At 46.0% G+C, this 24,828-nt stretch overlaps 1 protein-coding gene across 3 annotated transcripts in view; it reads left to right on the forward strand.

Annotated features, from left to right (window-relative positions):
• The window catches only part of TAF4 (TATA-box binding protein associated factor 4), a 298,522-nt gene that overhangs the window by 174,555 nt on the left and 99,139 nt on the right, over positions 1–24,828 (forward strand). For 2 of the 3 annotated variants that reach the window (XM_085619781.1, XM_085619782.1), the window contains exons 4-10: positions 941–1,057; positions 13,652–13,771; positions 14,641–14,763; positions 15,228–15,317; positions 18,294–18,530; positions 19,840–19,984; positions 21,688–21,802. In XM_085619781.1, the coding sequence (XP_085475907.1) occupies positions 941–1,057; positions 13,652–13,771; positions 14,641–14,763; positions 15,228–15,317; positions 18,294–18,530; positions 19,840–19,984; positions 21,688–21,802 (947 nt within the window). The remainder of the gene's footprint in view (positions 1–940; positions 1,058–13,651; positions 13,772–14,640; positions 14,764–15,227; positions 15,318–18,293; positions 18,531–19,839; positions 19,985–21,687; positions 21,803–24,828) is intronic. The other variant, XM_085619783.1, reaches the window with a different exon arrangement.

The raw sequence follows: 24,828 nt of genomic DNA on the forward strand, positions 1-24,828 counted from the left end.
CATGCGCTGGTCTGGCGAGACTTATTGAGAGGGCTCCAAAAAGTGCTACCAACCCATCCAAGAGCTACAGTGCATGTGCACGGGCACGCGCGCCGTGCTTGACCGCAATTACTTTCACTTTCGCGGCTGCACGGCCGCTTGGCATAGACAATAGGTCTCGCTTTTGGAACTTTATAAGTATTTAGTTATGCAACTGTTGCATGGCTAAACAGTGCTTGTTTCCATGACATGGGAACTGAGTCCCCGAGTCCTAAAATGTTGACTGTAACATTTCTCTTCATGCTGTAGCTAGCCACTCACTGCCCTCAGTCCAGCCAATATGCATGCCAAAGTTACCATTTAGTACCTCTATATTTCGTCAGTAGTACCGTGTTGCTAAATATTTATATATTTTGAAGCAGAATTTCGCTAATAAAGCTGAGCGGATTTAAACCAAACCACAAATAGTAGGCTTTCTGGGTAAAGATTTTGCTTCTGCAAAATTTGGTGTAATTCCGTTTAGAGTTTGGCAGTAGCATTGTTCTAAAGCAGAAGTACTAAATTGAAACAGTCATTTTTTTTTAAATGCATGTAGTGCTGCTGTAATCTGTCCGAGGATGCTTTGCATTTTGTTATGGAAGAATAAATGAGTGAAGGTAAGTTTTCCAAGGTGTAGGCAGACTATGCTCGGAATAGATCATTAAACTTTTCCCCCTCAGATTTTAACTGTTTCTGCTTATTAGTTACCAGAGTTCAACGTTGGTTTAGCAGTGCAATGACTAAATATGACTAAAAATGTTAGACAATTGAGCAAAGGATAGTTCTTCTTAAAGTGCCATGTAATGTTTCAATCCCACCAAGAAATTGAGGGAGCCAACGAAGAATAACCGTAAGCAAACTTGCTTGATTGCATTTGTTTAGGATAATCATGTATTCTTTGATCTTCTGAATTTGTCTGTAGGCTCCAGGTGCCCCTTTAATTGCACGGCAGGTGACACCAACCATCATCAAGCAAGTCTCCCAAGCACAGACGACGGTACAGCCCACAACAACGCTACAGCGTCCACCTGTAGTACAGGTAAGTTTCCAAATGGTCTCTTAAGGCTAATGTTTAATGTGTTTAATCATCACTTGTAATCTCCTATACACCTAACAGAATAAAAAAGGTATTTGACTGTTAACATTTAATACACAGGCTAAATTGTTGAAAGAGTTGAGAATGAAAGAAATGGCATTGATTTGGTATCATTTTGTGAATCTTGAATCGCAGTTGTCTTTGGGTTGGCTGTTTTATTTTAGTAATGCGCTTGGGCCAGCGTCCTGATCTGTAAGCGGGCCTTCGTCTGTCATCTGAATGCTTGTTCGGTATTTTAAATTCCTTTCTCTGTTTTTTTTTGTGGTTTTTATACTGCTGATCCCAGCCACGACACAGAAACATAAGATTTTATTACACAAGACCAAACAAATTTGCTGTGCATTTCACAGGTAGGAAACAAAGACACAAGTAGCAAGATCTAAAGTGGAAATTATGGACCAAGAAAAGAGTTCACCAATGGAGGAGCACTGAATGCTACACACGTGGCTCTGCAAGTGACTTGCTACTGACAACCTGTGATTTACAGGTCATGTTTTTGAGATCCTGCAAGGCTAGCTCTACTTTATTCATTCTCAGGGGTTGATCTGAGCACTATTAAACTCTATATATTAGTAACACACTTATTGCACTTTAAACTGCAAGTGTGGAATGAAACTAAATTATTACTGCTCTTCTGAAGGTGACAAGCAAGACTCCTCCAAGCACTGATGCCAGGTGAAATTGGTGCAGAATGTATGTCCATGCTTTGCTGGTAGATAATTCCTGTCTTGGGTGCAGACGGTGTGACCGTGAAAATGATATTCTGTGTGCTCCCTCCCACTGTACCCTAGCCCTTCACTCTTTTGCCTATGTCTGTCCTGGCTTTCCACCCTTTAGTGCGTTGCGTTTCATGGAGATCGATGTTATGTGGGTTGTTGTGATCTCTGCCTTTCCCACTAAGCTGGAGGACCAAAGGAAATCACTGATATTTGTGAGCCGGTCACCGTTTGTTTTTAACAGCATTTCCTTGAAAGTCATATTTTGTTGCACAACTTTTGTCTCTTATGGCCATGCCTTAGACTTCTAAGATTTCATTGAAGGGCATTCTGTGACTCATAGTGTAATTTATCCATTTTACAAAGCTGTGCCAGACTGCAATGTTCAGCCATGAAAATGTTCCACAGCAGAGGTGTATTGTGCTGTCCTAGTATGTTTAGCTGCAAAGAAAGTTTGACAGTAGAGCTCCATGATGCTTTATTCTGCTTAGCCATTGAGCTCTTTGATAGTGAAGCAGTAACTTGCTTTGAAAGTTTGTCTTTCAAGATGTTTGCATGGTCTTTGCATTGTCTAGGCCACAACCTAAACCAGGAGGGTGTTGACAGTGCACGGAACTGTTTGACAAAGTAAATCTGTTTTCTTTCTTTCTTGCCCAATAGACTACTTGCAGCCAGAACAATAAATAAAGACATTTAAAATATGAAATGTTGCTGCAGTTATTATTTCAAGACTGTTACACAAAATCAGTTTATCATAAGAAGGTAGACACAATGCAGCAATCATGGCAGATCAACACCTTTTGTTCATCAGCCTGGCAAAATCCCAACTTTGCACGTGATAGAATAGGTTACATGTATTCACTACTAATACCAAATTCTTCCAAAAAAAGCTTCTCCGTACCTCACAGCCCCCATGAAGTGAGTTTTAGTCAATGTGTTGGGGTTCAAATTTCATTAAAAATCCCAAATCATGCACAACAAAAATATCTGCATACCAGTCAGCATAGGTTAAACCATCTACAAATTCCTCCTGAAGTACTGCATTACAGCATCGTATAATGCAGGAACCAAGTTTTTTAATTACTGTGTTTAAATAAAGTTTTGATCAAATACAAAAAGTAACCTCCAGGCTGAATTGTCTTGGTTCAATGGAAATTAGTTTTACTCTACATAGTTACCTTCTTTTAACTTCCCATCTTCTCTAACCTAGAACTAGAAAATATCATAGACCCGCAGTCATTCATTTTTTATCATAATATTATAAAGTGCACAACTTTAACATGTAACAAGTTTCCCCTAGACCGCATAGGCCACTGGAGTAGTATCAAATCATAATTGAACCTTTTTAAACTTTTTTTTTTTTTTTCTACATAGAATTCCATACAATGGAACTGATATGCTAGTTTGTATGGCCTTTTCACAAAAGGTATCTGCTTTGCACTTGGTTCTAGTATAGCGTGCCCAAAAGGAGTTTCTCAGGTAACAACGCAAGTCCATCAGTCCCAGACAAATGCACAACACTGGAAATATGGTTTCGGTGTCCAGTTTACATTCATAATATCGGGAACAGATGTCCCTGTGGTGATGAGAGAAGAGAAAATTATTTTATTTTTTCAGAAACCACTTTGTATTACGCAAAACGTAGATCAGCAGCAGTCAAAAGCAAATTAGATGATTAATTAGTGATGTGAAACTTAGTGATACAGTTGTGCGTAGTGCATGATAGAGGTGATATTCATATCTGACATGAGGATGAAAACTAGAAAAGGGGTCGAGGAACCTGCTTTACCAGGCAGTACACAACCACATTGGTACATCATGTAAATAATCAAGAACTAAAGGGACTGTAAAGGAGGGAAAAATCAGGTGATTAGAGAGGAAGGGATTCGTAGAAATTAAAGCTGATTTGTTGCACCAGCCTTTAAGGGCTGCAAGGCCGACTCGTCTCAAAACTCGATCCATAGTGGGCGGGACCGTCTAATGAATAGGCAGTACCAGACTCTGGGGCTGAAAGGCAAACTGCTACAATGGTGGCCAGGTGTGTCGGGGAAACGGAGGGCAAGGACGCAAAGGGGATAGAAAAATGCGGACCTTTCACAGCTGCACATATTAAATGAAGTGGTAACCGTGGTAACATCCATGATGGGTTTTCCGACCAAGGGTTGGTCAGAGTGGTCCGATATCGTTAGTAACAGACAGCAACCAGTGGCTATTCTGATACTGAAGTGTACCGTCCAATGAACCAATCAGCAGGGATGCAATATAAAAATAGGAAATAGAAAGATTGCTCAGCGGGCAGGGGCAGTCTACCTAGTAAGCCGGAGCGGCCATACTGGAAGGTCATGCATAGTGTAAAAACCTCATCAACAGGGGAAGGGAAATGGAATTCAAGAGTTCGGTTCACTAAGAGGCCCTGCAAAGGACTACACCAAGAAGAAACATATGTAGAGTTGCGTGCGATGAGGAACCATCCAGAAGGAATTATAACAAGGGAAACTTGTAGTTATAGCCAGCTGAAGCACAGTAATGGAGGAGAACTCACAGAATTGGGCGAAGAAATGCATAGCGGTACCAAGCGTAGACAAAAAAACTTAATTTAAGAAGGAACCAGGGGGCATACTCATGTAGAGTCCAGCACCAAAAAGCAGGCATTGAAAACCGTAAACAATTGTATGTCATCAAGCATCACTTAAGTGTCTCTGAAATCAGCCAAGGAGTTCATCATCCGCTATTGGAGTAACGAGGCCCAGCCTCCCATTCAATTCAAACCAGAGTTCAATGTATCATATCGTGAATCCATTTTAGTTACTCCTAGTTCAGTATGGCCACGAAGTCTCTGCGCCTGTCTGGTATGTAACTCCAGAGGTCACCACACTCTGGATAACCTCTTTTGTGTGGTTATTCTCCTCATACTGTTTTACCAAAGACGCAGTGGTGACCTTACACCTGAGTCTGCTGCGGTGCTGACAAATCCTAATTTTGACCTTCTGGGTGGTTTGGCCAATGTGTAGTAAGCCACAAGAGCACACAATGGCATAGACAACATATGAGCATAGGGATCTTTATGTTGCCGTTGGAAACTACTATTAATGAAATTGTGAGATTATACATGCTGCATTGGCTGCATTTGACATGTCCAATCACAGGAGGTGAACCCTAAAGGCCAATCATAGCACATTTAGGATTACTGGCTGGAAGAGCAGCCCAAACCAGATAGTCAATTAATGTTGTCCCTTCCAGAATGCAAAAATCGGTCTTTAGTGTAAGGTCAACTACATTACGAATACTCCAGTGTGTTTTTTTAATACACGTAGTCACTTGGTTAGATACAGGTGAAAAGTAATTACACATACAAGCTTGTGTCCTCCTTAGCATTAGGTGTCAATGGAGTCTCCCTGGGGCGGTGCCATGCCCTTTTGAGTGAGTGTTTCACCAAACTCTTAGTCGTTCCTAAATTTACAATTTCTTCTGATGCTCAGGTGTCTACTATATGGAAGAGAGTCCCTGAAGGCTCTAGGGTGATTACTGGAAAAGGATAACTAAGTATGCCTCTAAGTTGATTTTCTGACTAAGGGTGTATACAGTAGTCAATTTTCTTTCGGAATTTTTGAGTCTAGTCAGGAGATTTCTGATCTGTTATACTGAAGTGTGAGTATGATGCCTTGACAACTAGAGTTCAGCCATTTATGAAGTTCATATAAGAAATACTCTGAACCCTGGCAGACCAAAACAATATCTATATATCGTTTCCGGAGTAAGATATTACAATAGAATAGATTTGTTGCTGACAGAATTCTTTTTTGTTATAGACAACTAACGCTCATGTCATAATTCTGTTACCTTTTTTTTTTTTTTTTTTTAAAAAAGACTTTTCACAGTTAACAAAAAACGACCAAAAAACAGAGATGAAAATTGGGTGATGCTAGAGCATTTTTTTTGTGCTTTTTAATAATCTTATTTGTGCTGTCCAGTTTAAAGTTAAGTTTACAAGTAAGCCTAAATGGTTATATTTCTTCACCAATTGACTCTGTGCCATTAATCTTACATTGGAATTTAAACCGCAGCCGTCAGAGCCCGCTTGATGCAGGGCAGGGCTTCACAGGGAATGCATTGGCGATCACCCGTGTAGGTTGAGGTTCTTGCCACTTGTTTCCTGGCGAGGTAGACCCTTTTCGCTCTCGACTCGCAGGGTAACGCTGGCAAGCTGTCAAAGGTTTCTCAGAGGTAGTGTGGGGGTGCAAGAGTTCAGAACTCAAGTTATATTTCCCTTTCTCTGGGAGGTTTCCAATTTGTGGTAACTTTGGCAAAGATACAAGAATAAGTGTGAATTAGTCACAGGGACAGATCCCTATCATATTATCCCAAACGTTAACTCATCAGTCAGTTCACTAGTCTGCAAACCCGACAAATTATTTCTGGCAAAGTTTGTTTTAGCAGACAAAATACCCTTTCACCATATTAGGCAGAGACTCATGGTTCGAGCAGGCACTGCCTCGTGATACTTGCCAACCGTGCTAGGAGTCAGGGGGGCAGCTCAGTGCAGTCAATGATCTCTTATCCTCTGGTCTCAGCGTTGAAGGACCACAAACTGCATGTGCACCCTTCTCAGGACCACTGAAATTGAACAGCATGTGGTGCTGGCTTTTTAGGTGTAGTGACTTCTGGGTTGATGTTGTGTTGGTATACAGAAGATGAAATCTCTAGTCGGCTGATGCAGGCTGGCACACGTCTTCGTCCATTACAGCAACTGGGTTGATCTAGCAGCTCCTCACCAGTGGGTACCTTTGATCGCTGCTTCAGCACTTGGCCTTGAGGAACTTGTGGGAACATCTGGCAGCACAATCCCTATTTGGCAAAAACCGTCTTGAGCAGTTCAAGGCAGGAACTGCAGGGGGTGACTGTGTGGTGGGGGGGGGGGGGACTCGCTCATTGGGTGAGTCCATGTCTATAGCAAGCTATTTCTTGGTGTTGAACATGCAGGGCTTTTCCTCCTGGTTAGTGCCTCTTCCTGCAGGGTCAGGCGCTGTCCTTCCCTATCTGAGCATGCAGGCAGTCGTCTCAGTGCATAGGCAGACCCTTTACTTCTCTAGCAAGTTGCAGACCTCTGGTGAGGTCCCCTCACCTCTGGGAGAGTGGCTGTCATGCAGGCACCAGCCCTGGTCACCAAGCTGGCTTTCCAGTACACTCTGGAGCACTCTTTCATGGTCTATAAGAATTTGGAAGTGGAACAGAGTGGGGTTGAATTGTATCACACTTCTATGCACATTTTTGCAGACAGGATGTGGATTCCTAGCTATAGTTTCGGAAACCGGTTCTGGTTGGTTCTCTATCAAATGTAATTTTTTGGGTATTTAGCAATGATGCTGGCTCCAGGCAGGAATATCCAAAACAAGTGCACAATAGTGTGAGTTTTCTGCATTAGGCTGTCTTCAACCTTCCTGAAGCTATTATCCGTGACAGACAAAATGGTAAGCAATGCCTAGAAACGTCCTCACTGTAAACAACAGAAACGGTGGTCATACTCCTCACTCTGCCAAACGTTGCCATCTAGTAATCGGCAGCTCTCAGGAAGAGTTGATCATCAGCCCTTTGCTAACAAATTCCTCATGGAATTTCGAAAGACATCCGTCTCCATCCGTCCTCATTTCAGTGTCTGAATATCCACCTTCCAGCCACAGGAATGCAAATAATAAATGTCCTCAGTTGAGGAAGCCTCCTCCACACCCTATTGTGTGCCACGGAAACTTCGGGGGCCATCCAAAATTATTTCCACAGGTTCTAGTAATCCGTTTCTGACCGCACTGAGACCTGCCCTTGTTTTTCACAAGCTTGCTGCACATATCTGCATGCACACGGAATATCAGTGAAAGGATATGGGGTTAACAGAACAATGAAACTTTACATTAAGAGCCAGTAGACTGCCCTCTATCGATACAAACTTCTAGTCATATGAAGCATTCACCCAGCTTGGCACACTGCTACCTGCATGATTGACCCAAGGCCGGAGCAGGGGGCCTACCCCTTCTATGAGGATACCCTTGTACGCCCCTCCGACTCCCATAACAATTTCTGGACCTCTCATTGCTAGGGTCAGGCCTAGGCCTCTGTGCGCAATGTAGATTATTGTGATGCGGGTCTCAAAAAGCAGGATACCTGTTTCACATGCAGATCAGGCACTCAGGACAGGGGTATACAACAGTTTATAATGGAGGGGACATACTGGTCCTATTAGAAACATTTAAGTGTTTTTTTTCTTTGAGTAATATAAATACATTGACAAATGGGCAACGTGTTGTGGTCCTAACCGATCTAGAACACAAGCAGAATGACACACTAGGTGCAGTTGCACAGTGTGGCTGTGTGGAACTGTCCTGGAATATCTAGGCTAGGAATGGTTGCACAGTGGAGCTGGATGGCACAGTCCTGGAATATCTAGGCTAGGAGTGGTTGCACAGTGTGGCTGCGTGGCACAGTCCTTGAATATCTAGGCTAGGAGTGGTTGCACAGTGTGAGTGTGTGGCACAATCCTGCAATATCTAGGCTAGGAGTGGTTGCACTGTGGGTCTGGATGGCACAGTCCTGGAATATCTAGGCTAGGAGTGTTTGCACAGTGGGGCTGGATGGCACAGTCCTGGAATATCTAGGCTAGGAGTGGTTGCACAGTGGCGCTGGATGGCACTGTCCTTGAATATCTAGGCTAGGAGTGGTTGCACAGTGCGAGTGTGTGGCACAATCACCGACATCCACGACAGCTTCAACTCCGACCCCCCCCAGCACCCACCACCGAGTCCACCACCCCTGCGACTACCACTCGCACCAGTCGCCTGACCGTCCGGTCCAGCGTCAGCGACGAAGACCCCATCAAAACCATGAACTCCATCCACTCCGGATCCCCATCGGACCCCTGCCCTCACCACGTCTTCAACAAAGCCAGCGCAACCATCGTGCCCCACCTCCGGAAAACAATCAACTGTTCCTTCGAGACAGCAACCTTCCCAGAAAGCTGGAAGCACGCCGAGATCAACGCCCTTCTGAAGAAGCCCAAAGCGGACCCCGAGGACCTCAAGTACTTCCGGCCCATCTCCCTGCTCCTTTTCCCCGCAAAAGTGACCGAGAAGATTGTCAACAAACAGCTGACCCGCTACCTCGAAGTTAACAACATCCTGGACCCTTCCCAATCGGGTTTTCGCAGCAACCACAGCACTGAGACCGCCCTCATCGCCGCCACTGACGACATCTGGACCCTGATGGACAAAGGAGAAACAGCCGCCCTCATCCTCCTGGACCTATCAGCAGCCTTTGACACGGTCTGCCACCGCACCCTATCAGCACGCCTCCATGATGCCGGTATCCAAGAGAAGGCCCTGGCCTGGACCACATCCTTCCTCTCCGGCAGAAACCAGAGCGTCCGCCTCCCACCCTTCCGCTCCAAAACCACCGAGATCATCTGCGGCGTCCCACAGGGATCCTCCCTCAGCTCGACGCTGTTCAATATCTACATGGCCCCCCTCGCCCACGTCGCACGACAACACAACCTCAACGTCATCTCCTACGCCGACGACACCCAGCTGATCATATCCCTCACCGAAGATCCCCACACCGCCAAAGCTAACCTCCACAGAGGAATGAAGGCCTTAGCCGACTGGATGAAGGACAGCAGACTGAAGCTGAACTCAGACAAGACGGAGGTCCTCATTCTCGGACCCACCCCATCAGCCTGGGACGACTCTTGGTGGCCCACGTCACTAGGCACAGCCCCGGAACCCACGGACCACGCACGCAACCTGGGGGTCATCCTCGACTCCACTCTCTCCATGACCAGGCAAGTCAACGCCGTCTCCGCGTCCTGCTTCAACACCCTCCGTATGCTCCGCAGGATCTTCAAATGGATCCCCCTCGACACGAGAAAAACCGTTACCCAGGCCCTCATCACCAACAGACTAGACTACGGGAACTCCCTCTACTCAGGAACTACAAACAAGCTCCTGAGACGACTCCAACGCATCCAGAACGCCTCAGCCCGACTCATCCTCGACGTCCCCCGCCGCAGCCACATCACACTCCACCTGAGAGGCCTGCACTGGTTCCCCGTCAACAAAAGGATCACCTTCAAGCTCCTGATCCACGCACACAAAGCACTGCACAACACCGGACCCACCTACCTCAACAACCGACTCTGCTTCCACACCCCCACCCGAAGCCTCCGCTCAGCCAACCTCGCCCTCGCCACAGTCCCACGCATCCGAGAAACCACTGCCGGCGGCAGACCCTTCTCCTACCTCGCCGCCAAGACCTGGAACACTCTCCCCACCATCCTACGACAGACCCAGGACCTGCTGGCCTTCAGAAGACTCCTCAAGACCTGGCTCTTCGACCAGTAGCAAGTGGCTGGACAGTGGAGGGTTCGGACAGTGGAGATGTGCGGCCCATTCTTGATATGTCTAAACCTAGGACAGTGAATCTAAACGGCAGTCTGTGAATGTCTATACCAGGAGTGTTTGGGCAGGGGGTGACCTGACCCCCTCAGAAGTATAGCTAAAAATCGGGCTGTTGGGCAAATGAAGCTTTTGCTGGCCAGACCACCTTTGTTCAGCAAAGTCTTTGCCTGGGGTAAATTAATGAGGGAATGGCTGTTCCTTTACCTCTGTTTTTATCCAAGGATAACGTGTACATCCTTGGGCAATGGCTGGTGATGGGCTTTGTGTGTTCATTGCGGGTCACGGAGTCAACAACACATTCGTGCGGCGGTGGACCCCTCGCTGTAGACTGGCGCGTGACCAGAGCCGGCTCTGCCTCGCTCACGGCTGCTGGGGTGCGGACCTCTGCCTCTCCGCCAAGTCTGAGAAATAGCGCAATACCCAGCAGCAAAGCGTGTCGCGCCTGCCCTCTGCGGGTGATCGTGTGTACTGCAGGAACTGAGGAACTATTGATGGGCGAAGACGAACCGAATCCACAGATGCTTAAAAGTAATCGGCTGTCGCCCTTTTCATTTGGTTCATGTGTTGAGCCGACCCAGCTGCCAAGGAGACCTTCCAGGCGGCGTGGCACCCAAACCTTCCCCAAGGTTATAGTTGACCCATCGGGCATTGTCTCAGGTATTTTAGCAACAGGAAGCACATTAGAGGAAGGTTGTTTTGCCGTGCCGAAATTTTAGTACGGAGCTTCTTGCTTGTGTCCCGCAAGAAAACACCTATTAAGAGCAAATGCTCCGCCCCCGCCTGTAAGGAATGCTTTCTTTTAAACCTTGTTCCCCTTTGCAGTGACGCTGTTGCAGTCAGCAGCCTAGCCTAGCCTAGCCGTGGCCAGTGCGGACCGGAAACTGCTTAAATTTGAGCTTAGTTCAGTGAGTGTCGCACACACCTCATTCAACCTACTAGGGCATGGTGCGCTTACCCTTTGTGGGCATCCTCACCAGGTATATTTATTCTGCCCAGCCCTGTGGATCGGACCTGCTACCCTTGTACCTGAAACTCACTATCATGGGTCACTGACCAGTGCTTTTCGACCCTCCCAGCTCAGGTAGCTCATGCAGCAATGCTCTGGTTTTAGGCCATGCCCTTAAAGCTACAGTCCACTTGCAAGATTTGCCCTGCAGAGTTTTTGTCTCCTTTTTTGTGCATGCTTGTGCTTTGTGCAAGACAGTCGGCACGAGGTCCTTCTAGAAGAAGGTGTCGTCCATGCGCTTAGTGCAAGTTTATCGTTTAGACAACGTTACACATATCACGAGGAAAATGAGGCAAGAGATGACTGCAGTTGCTCATCCCTGCTCTGTTAAATTCCCCCTTCACAACACGTTACATGGCTAACACCTGGGAGTGTGACAGGCCCTGTCGCTTGTCCCGGCGCCCTGCCGCTTGTCCCGGCGCCCTGCCGCTTGTCCCGGCACCCTGTAGCTTTTTCCAGTGCCCCTCGCCCTTCTTTGTCGTACGCAGTGGTGCGAAGAACCTCGGTGGTGAAAGTGCCAGGCACATATTGCTTTTTTCATTGCGACCAGACAACTGGCTTCAATAGGATCCTGACAATTGAGGCCCTGGAAAGGCTAGTCAAGGCTAGTCAAACTCATAAGAGTTTGGATCGCTCTGGATACTAAACCCTCTCCGCTTTGGGTAAACTGAGTCTAGTGCTCCCTTTTTTCTGCTACCATGCAATTCCCTTCACTGTAGGCCCCCAGTTCCTGTTTTACTCCTAGTACGTCGCACTTCACTCCTAGGTCCTCTCATCCGATCTCTATTTTCTTTCTTGCTCCAATTTTCCCAGTTCCCTTTCCCAGTTCATCCTTCTTCTGATACCGCTCTTGATCTTTGGTTATTAACTTATGATATGGTCCCAGTTTCAAATCCCTCCTCCAGTCCTTTTTCTGGCTGCCCTCTTACTTCAGTTGATCTCCTTTTTTCCTGGAGAACTTAAAATAAAAAGCTCTTGCGACACTGAGACCTTTCTTATTGCTTCTCTTCCTATGTCCCTATTTTACACCCAGTTGCCACCCTCTCGCCCCTGCCCCTCTTCTCATTCTTGCCCTTCTTGCTACTTTCACCACTCTTTCCTCCCTTGCACCCCACAGTCCTTTTCCCCTCTTCTCACCTGTGGCCCCCTCGTCCTCCGTTCACCCTTCCATGTTTTGCATTAGATTTGGTTTGTTGTGTGTATGGCATCTGTCAACGTCAATTATAGCTAGACAATTTTAGAACAGATTTACAACAAACCACAAACATATGTATTCTGGATCAAGCTTTTTCTTCATGCCCGGTTTGTGCTAGAGCTGTCCATTGTTTTTGATGAGGAATTCATGCACACACCTAAAACGTGCACCTCTGTTACTTTAAATCCCAAGGTTAATCGGCTCCAAATTTGAAATGATGAATCATAGAAGGGTTGGCCAAATTGTAGCCATATCTTGCGCTGACTCATCAGATGGGTAATAAGTTAATAAAGATGTTCTTTTGTCACGCGCTAGCTTTCTCAACCTTAACTCCAGAGGAACTGTATCCTCTATTTCACTTACTTCTTTGTTATGCGTATGGCCCTGGAGCTTACAAAAGTACACACCAGAGTGTCAGCCCACATTCCAGCCAATCGTGCTAAAGAAGTCCACGCCAATGGCTATGGAGTTGCTGAGTAACATAGTAGTTCACCATTTACTCATTTTTGCCCATTCATCTATCATTATTTGACTCCAGCTACTAGCTCTGCTCCCTTTGGATGGATGTTCTCTTTATTTTTGCTATTTGCCTCTTTTCTAATTAATTGGGACTTTTTTCAGTTATCTGCTCACTGTAGTCCCAGTTCGGAGTTGGCCCTTCGGTTTCTCTGGACCTCTCCTTGTCTCTGAAAGGGTTTTTTCTATTAGTTTGGGTCTTGTGTTTTCATTTTGCTTATAGGAATTACATATCTTAGAAATATAACATTTGAAAGCAGGTGTGGTTTGCCCTGGTGCTAGCATCTGTATACTGTGTAACCGTGTTGCTTTCTAATCCTGGTGCCGTTGTGTCTCAATCTTGTTCCTGCTTTAAATGTTTGTTGCCTTTTGCCAGCTCTTCAGCCTTCTAGCAACCATGCAAACTGTATAGTTTCCTCTCAACCTTTTAAAAGTGGTCATGTAAGCGAGTAGAATAACAATGAAATTTGTGATTACTTTTGGTCGTAGTGACATCTATCATTTCAATGCTAGTCTTATTCAAGCTGGATTGAAACTACATTGATAGAAAACGTCTTGTATTTCTATACACCAATGGGAACTGCATGTAGAATTTGGCTTTGAAATTGTCTAGCATGATAACATTTGTGAGTTCAGAGCTACAGTACAGATTCTTCTTATCCACAGCCTCAGATTGTTTTGGGTGGTACAGCACAAACAGCGGCATTAGGAACGTCGCCGGCTGTGCAGACTGCAAACCCTCAGCGAGCTGTGCAAGGGACGACGGCGCCCTCCACTGCTGCTACGGTAAGCTTATGCTTGCATAAAGTTTGTGCTCTGCGAAGGCTTGCGGGCTAAAACCAGTCTTAAAGATAAAACAGAGTAGGTGCTCCTTTGGACGGAGGGCTAGCTGTATAAGTAGGGACAATGGTATGAGAAGCTGGCGGTTTGCAGCCAGTGGTCCAAGCCACATTAGTCTAGGGATTTTGTGTTCAAGATCCAAAAAATGGTCTGGTATCTCTACTTTCTCCAAACAGTTACAACCTCGAAAGGGTCTATGAATATGGAGTTCTTTGTTGGTTTACGTGGACGAGAATGCTTCTTAATTTCAATCGAAGGCCACTTATTTTCATGAGTATTTCTCTATGAATAACCAGGGCACAACTTGTTGGTTAAAAAAATGCCTTTCTCCTTTGGCATCATTATTGCTTAGATTTTCTTAATGTTTTGCTAAAGCATCCTGATCTTGAGGTTTGTTTTTTTTGGCAAGGGAGGAGGCGGCCAGGGGCAGTCATCCGTTATTATATTGCAGGTCTGGTGATTGCCTTGAACTCCACAGGTCTTGGGCTGGGAGGATCTCCAATTTTATGGGGTAAATCTTCTTGCTTCGTATTCCTTAGTAGAGGTGTTCTTTCTTCTTCTCAGCGTGCCGCTGTGTGTTGTGTTGATCTCCTGTATCTTCAGACCTTTTTCTCCCTAATCCTTGGGATCCCAAGGCTTGTTCCTGGACGTTGGTGTGTGGAGTTCACAGCTTGAAAGTGTGTGTGTGTGTGTGTGCGCAGCTAGCTCAGAAAAGAGAATTGGCAATATGTAATTGGCCCTGGTGTAAAGGGCCGGATAGAGATATCTCTTAAAATGTTGATTATTTTTACTAATGAACTTTGTTCCGTTTACAGGAAACTATGGAAAATGTGAAGAAATGTAAGAATTTTTTATCAACGTTAATAAAGCTAGCCTCATCTGGTAAACAGTCCACTGAGACTGCAGCTAATGTGAAAGAACTCGTGCAGAACCTGCTGGTAAGAGCTGTGCACAGCATGCAGACTGGTAATCCTTCCTTGTAATTAACATGCACTGATTAGTTTGCACTCGGGTTAGCATGTGTTTTCTTAACCTAGAAATGAAGGGTTTGAATAATCTGTGTTCCACAATTTGAATCCCATCTTCCCACTAAGATGTGAGCCTTTAAATAGAGATTTACAGTTCTAGTTTGTGGTTCTTTGACTGTGGAAGGGGTAAGATGCCTACACGGGGGTTTTAAACTCTGAGGAGAGTAGTTGGAGGTTGTGATCACAAAGCAGATATAGAGTGTTTGGTCTGAAGTTTCTTGCAAGGACTAAAGTAGAAAGAGCAGAATCACTCTGCGTGGAATGGAATCCATCAGCATTTGTGCACCCTGCATAGGCATCAGAAATGAACCAGAGCTCTTGCATCGGCATTCTACCCCCTGTGACTAATCAAAGTACTGGCTTATGTATTATAGGATGGGAAAATCGAAGCAGAAGATTTCACCAGTAGGCTTTACCGAGAGCTTAATTCCTCACCTCAACCATACCTTGTGCCTTTTCTGAAGGTGAGTCTATTTCTTGCTTGGATTTTCATTGTTGCTTGTGCTCTGAATGTGAGTAGTATTCTTTGTGAGAAAGCCATAATAGAAGGAAATGTTATGGGACTGCAGTCATAACTTTGAGGGAACCTGTTCTGTCCTTTACCTGTGAAATCATTGATTGTTTTTCCTCTAAAGTCAATTGTTGGTTATTTATGCATCACTTTCCCCTGGCATTCTCAAGTCATATGGTAGCTAATATCTTGTAGTTGATTATAGGTTGTGCGTTTAAGGAAAGGCTCAGATGGGACAATACATATCACTCTTGAAACCAAAGGAGACAAGTGAGGAGGTGGCGAGGAATGTAAGAGGCTTCCACATGGAAAAGTTGATTTATTTATCGAATTAGGTTTTGCCAAAAGCTTTGCGCGTCTGGTAGACACAGGGATACGAATACACGTAGCAAAATGAATGTTGGAGAGCCTACTTCAAGCAGAATAGATAGGACTTGAAATAAAAATTGAAATTAATTTTAGTGACCCAAAAGAAAGTAAATGTATTCCAAAAGTTCGGGCTGAGAAATCTTTAAGCTCCGCAATTCCTAACACCCGCATGGTTTACTTGTGAGAGAAGGAGCTTTTACTTTTCAGAGTTATTCTCTGGGCATAATATAGTTTAGATCCATACCAAAGAAAGTCTTAGGGCCTGAATTAGATGTTGGCAGATGGGTTACTCCGCCACAATGGTGACGGATATCCCGTCTGCCGAAATATCAATCCCATTCTATCCTATCTAACCCCAACCCTAAATCACTAAAACAGAGGCTCTTAATAATGACTCTTCAAACGACCACCAGTGCAGGCTACAGTGCACCAAAGATATGCATCTGTTTCTGCTGGTCCTTGATAACTGTCCATAAAATGTTGGATCTTCTACAAAGCGGCTGCAGCAACAACCTCTATCAGTAGACCTAGCTACAGGTGGGTACAGTGGTGCGACCTGGTGAGGACACAGGCCAGCGTCCCATTTGTGTGTTGATCCTAAGGAAGGCAGCCACGGGGCTTCTTCAGACGGTGCAGTCTGTGTAAGCAAGCACGACTCACTGAATTTGTTTGCGTGTTTAGGGAGAGGTCCTGGGCTAAGAGCTCCCAAAGGATTAACTTTCAGTTCCAGAATAGGTGGCTCTTGACAGTATAAAAGTTCTAGAAGAAAAATATGTGTTTATCTTAAGTAACATTGAGAGTCCCTTCTGCCTCTTTAGGATGCAAGCTTTGCCTCGGACGGTCATCATTGTGTGCTTGAGGCATTCATCTCAGACTGTTGCACTCTTCACAGGAGCATGTCCATTATTTCCAAGTGTTAATGTCCCCACACAGTGATGCAACTTCTGGTGCTGGGGATAATTTATGTAATGCCGGGGGGGGGGGGGAGTGGGTCGGAGTGGGAACTCAGAAACCAGATTGGGGGGTCTGATTGCTCAGAAGATAGGGTTCTCACACACGCAGGTGGGTGTCATGCTTCATCGGGCAGCTCCTCGTTGGGCTGGTGCTGCAGTGCCCTCGAGGGGACATTTGCCAGAGGTCTTTTTAACATAAGATGCTGATGTGAAGTGTGGGTGGAGGTGCTCTAGGTGTATATTGGTGTGAGCTCAATTAAAAATAGATAAGAGATACCCTAGTGAGTTTTAACAATTGGGGTCTCTTGTTACTGCTAAAAGCAGCAAGTGGTTGAATGTGGAGGTAATGATCCACTTCAGCTCATATGGCAGTGTGTGTAAAGGTCGACATGTTTCTTGACACAGGTGTTATCGATCAGGGCAATTCCTCAGGACCAAAAACCTAATCTACTGGTGATTGGGGAAGAGGGAGTGTGGTATTAGCAAAAGGTTACCCAATCACATTCAAGTACATGTCCTCACAGTATAGTTTACCTGGGGATATCTAAGAACCAACCCAAATTTGGTAAGGTATTGACACCATAGGTTATGGTAGGGACCGCTAGCTACAGAATAAAAAGCGTCCAGCGTGCTAACTCTGCAGCGACCCACCTCTCTGTGCCACCCTGTAAGGTCTCTGTAACATTGGAGATGGTTCTGCTGTTTAAAACGTTACCGCAGTTCTCTTATTTGAGTGATAGCTCTGCTGTCTGAGTCCTATAAGGTTTGTAAACCCTGAGAGAATGAGTCCTGCTCTTCGAAAGATAATGCTATGAAAACCAAGGATGCTTCGGCTCCTCGGTTGGTTTTTGCATAAGTAGGTTTTAATTTCAGTACCCCGTGTGCTTAATTGAATATGACAGCAGTGTCTAGGTTCTGTGCCCCTTGGAGCATTTCAGCCCTGCTGCAACCCATTATTTTACTTGATCTGCTTTAGACCATTAAGCCACTTCTGTTGCAGCTTCTTTATCCTTTGCAATTGATGTAGAAATACTTTTGTTTATATTTGTGTTGTAAAAGCTGCACCCACACAATATTTAGTAGTACGTATGTGGTTTGCAGGCGATGGTTAGAATTGTTGTGAGTTATTATAACAAGGCAATGGAGCAATCTGTGTAATTGAGGTTCGAGAAGTGCTCATATGGTACTTTAGATGAGTGACCTTGAGTTATAGAAAAGGTCATAGGATTTATGCGGATGGGTGAGTTGCAGGAGAAGTTTTTAGGGCTATTTTGAATATGACGGAGGGTAACAATCAAGTCTGAGAAGAGCATTCAAGAGATGGTTCAGGGTTGAAACATTACCTGAATTGTGAGGTGGCATACATCAGTTTTATGTCTCAAGTCAGTAATAAGATTTGCAATATAAAAGGTTGATGGTAGGAGAGTGGGAAGCATGCTGCTGACTGATTTAAAATACTAGTACAGGAAATGTACAGGAAACCTGGTATACACTATCAGCTGGGTTATTATGTGTTGTGAAAGGTGGACCAGAAAAGTTTGCTTTTTTTTTGTTCGCTAATATTCAGAACTGTTGTCATTAATTTTATCTTAATGTTTGTTTTCCAGCGGAGTTTACCTGCCTTGAGACAGCTAACGCCAGACTCTGCTGCCTTCATCCAGCAGAGCCAACAGCAGCAGCCACAGCCGCAGGCCACAACGGCGTTGACAGCAGTGATGCTGAACAGTTCTGTGCAACGGACAGCAGGCAAAACCTCAGCAACTGTAACAAGCACTCTTCAGCAGCCTGTGATCAGCCTCTCTCAGCCCTCGCCTGTGGCCAAACTTGGCCATCCCTCTCCGCTGGTACAAGCACTAACACATTTACACCACTGATTAAGTGTCTTTCCCAGTTTATTTATAATCTGCAAATAGCTATACACACTAGGTGGCCAGTAGCACTGCCTGTTCAGGGTTTTAGCTGTTATTGTCCCTGGAAATTATGCTGTATTTGGGGCATCCTGATTTAGACCAGTGCTGCTTTGAGGTGTGGGGTGTGCTGCCTCAAGAGAGCTGTAGAAGTTGATGCCACGCCTGCTGTAGGATGCCGGCTGTAGTTGTGAGTAAGGAGCAAAAATGCCTTATCTAAGCACAATGGAAGTGCTACAGCGGAGGATAGGTTCCTTCTCAAGTTAGAGTTTTGGGGAGAAGTTCACGTGTTGGATGGGGGCAGTGCCTACAATCTATTGCTGCTGTAGATCTAGTTTGGATGGAAGGAAGGCCTGTTATTGGTAGGATGAGTACCTGCTTTATGCAGGAGAGTTAATTAAACACTTAAGTGAGGGGGGTGCTGTGGATGAGGGGTAGGTAATGGGTGTCTTTCTTTTTTGGGAATGGAATGCCTGCCTTATGTGAGGTATGTTTGACACTGGTTTTGGGACAGGGTTTGTTGTGGCATCTGCATTTTGTCAGCTATGAACCTCTACAGTCTGATATGTTTAATGACCGTTAGAGCAGGCATTTCCAATCTCCATAATTGTGTTTGGTTCCATAGATTTATAGATGCTTGTGTTTTTGAATGAAGTTGAGCGATTTATTTTTTGGTTTCACATTTTGTATGTATAAGTGTGTTATTCATATTTGACCTATCCTCTGCTGTCTGTTACGAAGTGTACCTGAGATTTAAGTGAAAGGCTTCATTAGGTTATGCTCTAGATTTTTTTTGTTTTTTTATTTTCCCAATTGAGAGCCATTGCTGCCACCACAGGAAACCTTCCATCAGATTGTGACCATGTGACCCACACAAAAAAACAAAAAAAACCCATTTCTCTTAAACTGTTTCCAGGCTGCAGTATACCTTACTGACTCTGGCTATAGGAGTGGCTGAAACAGGAGACCATAGTTCATCTCAGAAGTGTCTTCAAACAATGGACTAACGTGGAAGTAAACTCAATATGCTTACATGCTACTTAATACCCTCTTTGGACATTCAGCCCTGTGCCTTAAAAATATACTGTTGAAAGGTGCGAATACAATTGTCACCTTGCATGAAGTTGTGTCATAGAAGAAAAGCAACATTTAAAAAAAAATATATACATATTTTAATTTTCTGTTACTGTATTTTATGTCACAGACCCAGTGTGTTTGTCACCATGTGCTTTGTTTCATTTGTCAGGTTATCCAGCAGACACATAAACCGGGGACCCTTGTTCGGCCACCACAGGTAACCTTGACACAGACCCCCATGGTTGCACTAAGACAGCCTCACAATCGCATAATGCTGACGCCGCAACAGCTCCATTTAAATCAGCTACAGACAGGTAAGGCGCAGACTGACACCATTCGTTTTCCAGGGTGTTGAGAGGTGTTCAGCTCTTTGCTATATTATCCTTTCAAACAACGTATTACCTCGTCTGTTTGGCTAACGGCAAAAAAGACCACTTTTTTGTGAGGGGGGGGGTATCCCTGGTTGCATCCTGAGCTAATGAGGTTATATTTAAACTCCCCAGAGCTTCTCTCAAGATGGCCTTCAATGTGTGGTGATCCAGGTGTACTCTTCCTGGGCTGGCTGTTTACTATAATTTGGGTCTGTCTGAGACCTAGAACACTCTGTGTGGGAAAAACTTGTTTGATTTTGCAGCTTCAATTTGTTATATTGGGACTTTGCCTATGATTCAGGTGCTCTTGTGCAACTCGTAAAGTGTTTACTTGGTGCCCGAAGGGTGAAGGTTGGGAAGGAATATCTGATAGATGGGAATGCGACGAGGAGTGAGGGAGTTGCTGATAAGTTAGCAGGGGTCTGAAAATCTGACTGGAGACTAAAGAGGCGGTTATGGTTATATTGGAAGTTTATAGGTGAATTCTGTAGTTTGCTGGAATCGAAGATGTGCTCCTGGCTCCTTATGACATAATTTAAATGTAATCCTATCTGCGCTGTAGGACCCTTTGAGTGTCTCTAACAAGCTCCTCTCATATGTTGTGTAACTATTGCCCTTATTGTGCTGCATTGGAATGATTGCACCACTCACCTCTGTTTTATGCTCATTATCTGTTTTCCTACCCCTTTATCCTATTGCCCCTTCCTCTAAGACTATGCCTTGCACTTGGTGTTGGAAAGGGACTAAAACATGTCCACGAACTGTACATTGGCCTTCTCTACCTCCTCTCATCTAGGTGGAGTCTCCCAATTATATGATGTTTATCTTGTCATCCCTGACTGTGTATGCTCGCTCTCTATCCCCCTGACTTCTGGACTCTGAATCTCCTTCGCCATCCAAGCTAAAAAATGCTTTAAATAAACATCTTTTCCCCTTCCTGCTCCAGTTATGTATGAGGACTGGAAGCCTGACCAAGTGAGTGGGTTACCTAGAAGTGAATGAGGCCGGAGCCAGTTTCTGTTGCATAATCTTACGTTAAATGAGAATGGTGTAGTGCCTGGTGGACTGAACGATAGGGTAACAATCACGCAAAACAAGTAGACCTTTCTCGAGGATAGGACCATTTGAGGTTTAAGAGTAGCAGAATTCTCTCCACTCTTTGAGATGGTCAGTACAGGCTGGTATGATAAAATAGTACTGTGGCAGACCCTGAATCAGTGACATTTCATGAGTTCCAATTTTAAACTATCTGTAAACCATACCAATCTTCTTTTGGTCAGCTAATTTGGAAAGATTTGATGTAAAGTGCAACATATATCCCCTTTCTTAAAACATGGGGGTGTTTAGGCTTTCTTGCTACATGTAATAATGGGCTGATCTTTATACCCTACCTATTTTTGTAATTTACTAACTTAGAATAGGTTGTGGAATACACTGTTGCTGCCTCTTCTTTTCTCTCGTACCCGGTCACCTGATTATCCTATGAGCCTCAAGTGATGGGTAGCCTCTGACTCTCCAGCTCTGAAATCTACCTTTACTTATAACTGCTTTTTTGTTGTTGTTTGTATTTGTGCCCTGGACATAACTGAGTAAATGCATACCACTGTATAAACATTGAAAACTAATAGAACATTTTACTTTGACAGTCCCTATGGTAAAACCCGCAGTATTATCTGGCAGCAAACCTCTTTCAACAATTTCGGCACAAGCATCGGCAGCACAGAGAAATAAGCTAAAGGAGCCGGGGGGAAGCTCATTTAGGTGAGTAACTCCTCATCTGTAACCATTTGAATCCTCCTTTAATGAAGGTATCCAGAGAAACAACTTTTTAAGTCCACTCAGGCCACTAACCAAACACTGGACAGGCCAGTCAGCGTGCCGATTGCCACCTTGGAGCGAATGCATGGTAAATATTCTACAAATAAGCTTAATAAGCCTGACTTCCCTTATTACCCCTTATGTCTACGGAGTTTAACAATTTCGAACTGCCTCTGCGTGAGTTGTTACTCAGTCATTTACAAGGAAACCGTGCCAGATAAATACAGGATGTTAGGCGAAAGGTATGGCAGGCAATTGTGCTTCATTATATTTAATTCAGTAAAATGTGCTAATGAAAGCAATTTTGGTTATGTATATTTAAAAGAAGACAAAGTTGGTCTCAATTGCATCTTGCATTTGTTCGAGGAAGTACACAAGTAGCATTTTTTATCATTTTTAATATAGTTACATTGAACTTTGTAACAGATTCTATTGTTCTAGAAATGAAATGGTGGAACTATTTGTCAAAATATTCCAGTGAGCAGTGCACAGGACAACACTAATGTCCCCCTCTTGCTTCGAGACCGCTTGGAATACAGACCATTATTCAGAATCATTGGTTCTGTAGTAGGGGATCTCTGTGTATAGTCATAATCTAGTGAATAGTCCCGCCCATGTGCGTGGACCCCGGAGCAATAAAAAAATAATCTCTTAAGGTGTCAAATCATGCAGACCTGCATCCACACCTTTAAGAGAGAATTTAATTTAAAGACAGATAATGCAGCCTATACCCACAGGCTACACTGTCCAGTACTTCAACTAGAATTCCACCAACATCCACAAACCGCACTGCCTGCCCAGCTTTTCTCCACAAAGGAAAAAAACCCTGCCTCTACCAGCAAAAGCCTCTGGAATGATAGAGAGGAAGGAATGGACAGACAAGCCCCATAGGCTGCCATTATGTGGCTGAGAACAGGATACTGTGCCTTTAAGAAAACTTTCCCAGTATCCCAGAATGCACAGCAGGTCCCTTTTACTTTCAGTTCTTTTTTCCGGCTCCTGCTAGCAGGACCCTGGAGCATTGAGCTCTCCCTTTTCAAGGGTTATTTGTCACTTTTCAAGTGATTTAGAAGTGTTAGTTAAGTCCTTTCCTTCTGGGTTGTCAGTATGACTGGCTTGTTCGACAAGTGTCCTGATTGTGGAAGGAGAAAGGCTAAGTCAGACCCACACAGGGTGTGCATCGTCTGCCTTCCCCAGTCCCACGTGCCTGAGGAGTGTGAGATTTGCCGCTCTTTTTCAGCCAGGACCCTGAGAGAGAGGATGAAGATCAGGCTCCAGGTCCTGGAGGACAGAAGGCTGAAGGCACGAGGTGGGTCTGGAGGGGCTGATTCTGCCCATGCTGAGGCCTCTGGGGGGCTCCCCAGGGGCAGGAAGACCAGCAAGCGTCCCCACTCCCCGTCGAGGGCGTCAACGGCGGCATCCAGGGGGATGACTACGGTCTGTTCGCCATCTCCCCAGGGCTCTGGGGAGAAGCGGCGTCGACGTCGAAGGAGCTGAACAGGATGCCGTCGACGGCATCTTCTGCGACGACGCCGTCGACGCCGAGCCATTGGCGGCGAGATCAGCGTCGGCGCTCGCCGTCGAGGGGAGAGTGCCGCTCGCCGTCGGCGAAGAGACGACTGTCGCCGTCGAGGCGATCGACGTCACGCAGATAGACGTCAAGACGATTGCCGTCGAGGAGATCGGCGTCGACAAGACGATCGACGTCGAGAAGACGATCGACGTCGAAGACTATCGAAGTCGAGGAGGCGGTCAACGTCGAGGAGGCGGTCGACGTCGAGACAGCGCAGGGGGAGCCCTGACGCCAGGAGTAAGAGGGGAACGGAGTCGCCGGGATCGGGGTACTCCGTGGTGTATACACCCCCTCGGAACCCTACGCCATCGCCACCTCCGCCACCACCACCACGACCGCCGACTCCTCCACCACCACCACCGCCACCACTACCTGCGTCACCACCTCCTCCTCCCCCTCCGCGGTCTATACCACCTCGCACTCCGTTGGGGCCGCCTGCAGTTCCACCAAGGTCGGTCTCCCTGCCCAGGTATCCGACTCCGCCGCAGGGGACGCCGAGGCCGCGACATCCACGGTCGCCGGGCCCGGCTAGACCGGCCGACAGGCCGAAGCCGAGGAGGTCGCGCTCCTGCTCCGTCAGGAGGAGAAGGTCGCGGAGCCATAGGAGGTCGTCGTCGTCGACTTCAGGACGGCGCCATAGGAGGCACAGGTCCAGGTCACGCACACGGTCCTCGGCCAGGGATTTCTCACCGACGCTGTCGGACTCACCGGGGACTAGGGTGTCTCCTGTAGATGACCTAGTCTCCTTCCAGGAGGTGCTGCTGAGGGGGGCAGCCAAGTTGGGAATCACGGTGACGACACCCACGACGTCCGTGATATTCGAGACGTTACACAAAAAACACCTGTCTCGCCCCCTGCTGCCTCTAGTGCCGGGACTGGTGGAGTCTGCGTTGGAGTTGTTCCTCACTCCAGCGGTGACGAAATCCGCCCCCTCTCGGCTCCTCAAAAATTATCGGGCCCCGGACTCGGACCCTGCTTTCTTAAGGATGGACCCGAAGCCGGACTTTGTCATCGTGACGGCGGCGAGGAAACAACATGCGACCGCACCTTCATCGACGGTTCCGCCCGACAAGGAAAGCCGCTGGCTGGACTCGGCGGGCAGGAAGGTGTGTGGGACCGCGTCTACCACCATGAAGGCGGCGAGTGCGGGGGCGCTGTTGGGACGTTACGACCGGGCCCTGTGGGAGTCCCTCCAACAGTATGTGGACTTGCTGCCCCGGTACAGGAAGGAGGACTTCCTGGAAACGGTGCGAGAGGGTATGCTGGTTTCGAACCAGGTCATCAGTGCGGCAGCGGATGTCTCCTTGTTGGCGGCGCACTCCTGTCATGGCGTCCACCAGAGGCATCACTCTTGGCTGCGCCTGACGTCGCTCAAGCCAGAGGCTCAGCACAGAGT

This window comes from Triturus cristatus, chromosome 7, assembly GCF_964204655.1.
Source record: "Triturus cristatus chromosome 7, aTriCri1.1, whole genome shotgun sequence".
In the NCBI taxonomy this organism is placed as follows: Eukaryota; Metazoa; Chordata; class Amphibia; order Caudata; family Salamandridae; genus Triturus; species Triturus cristatus.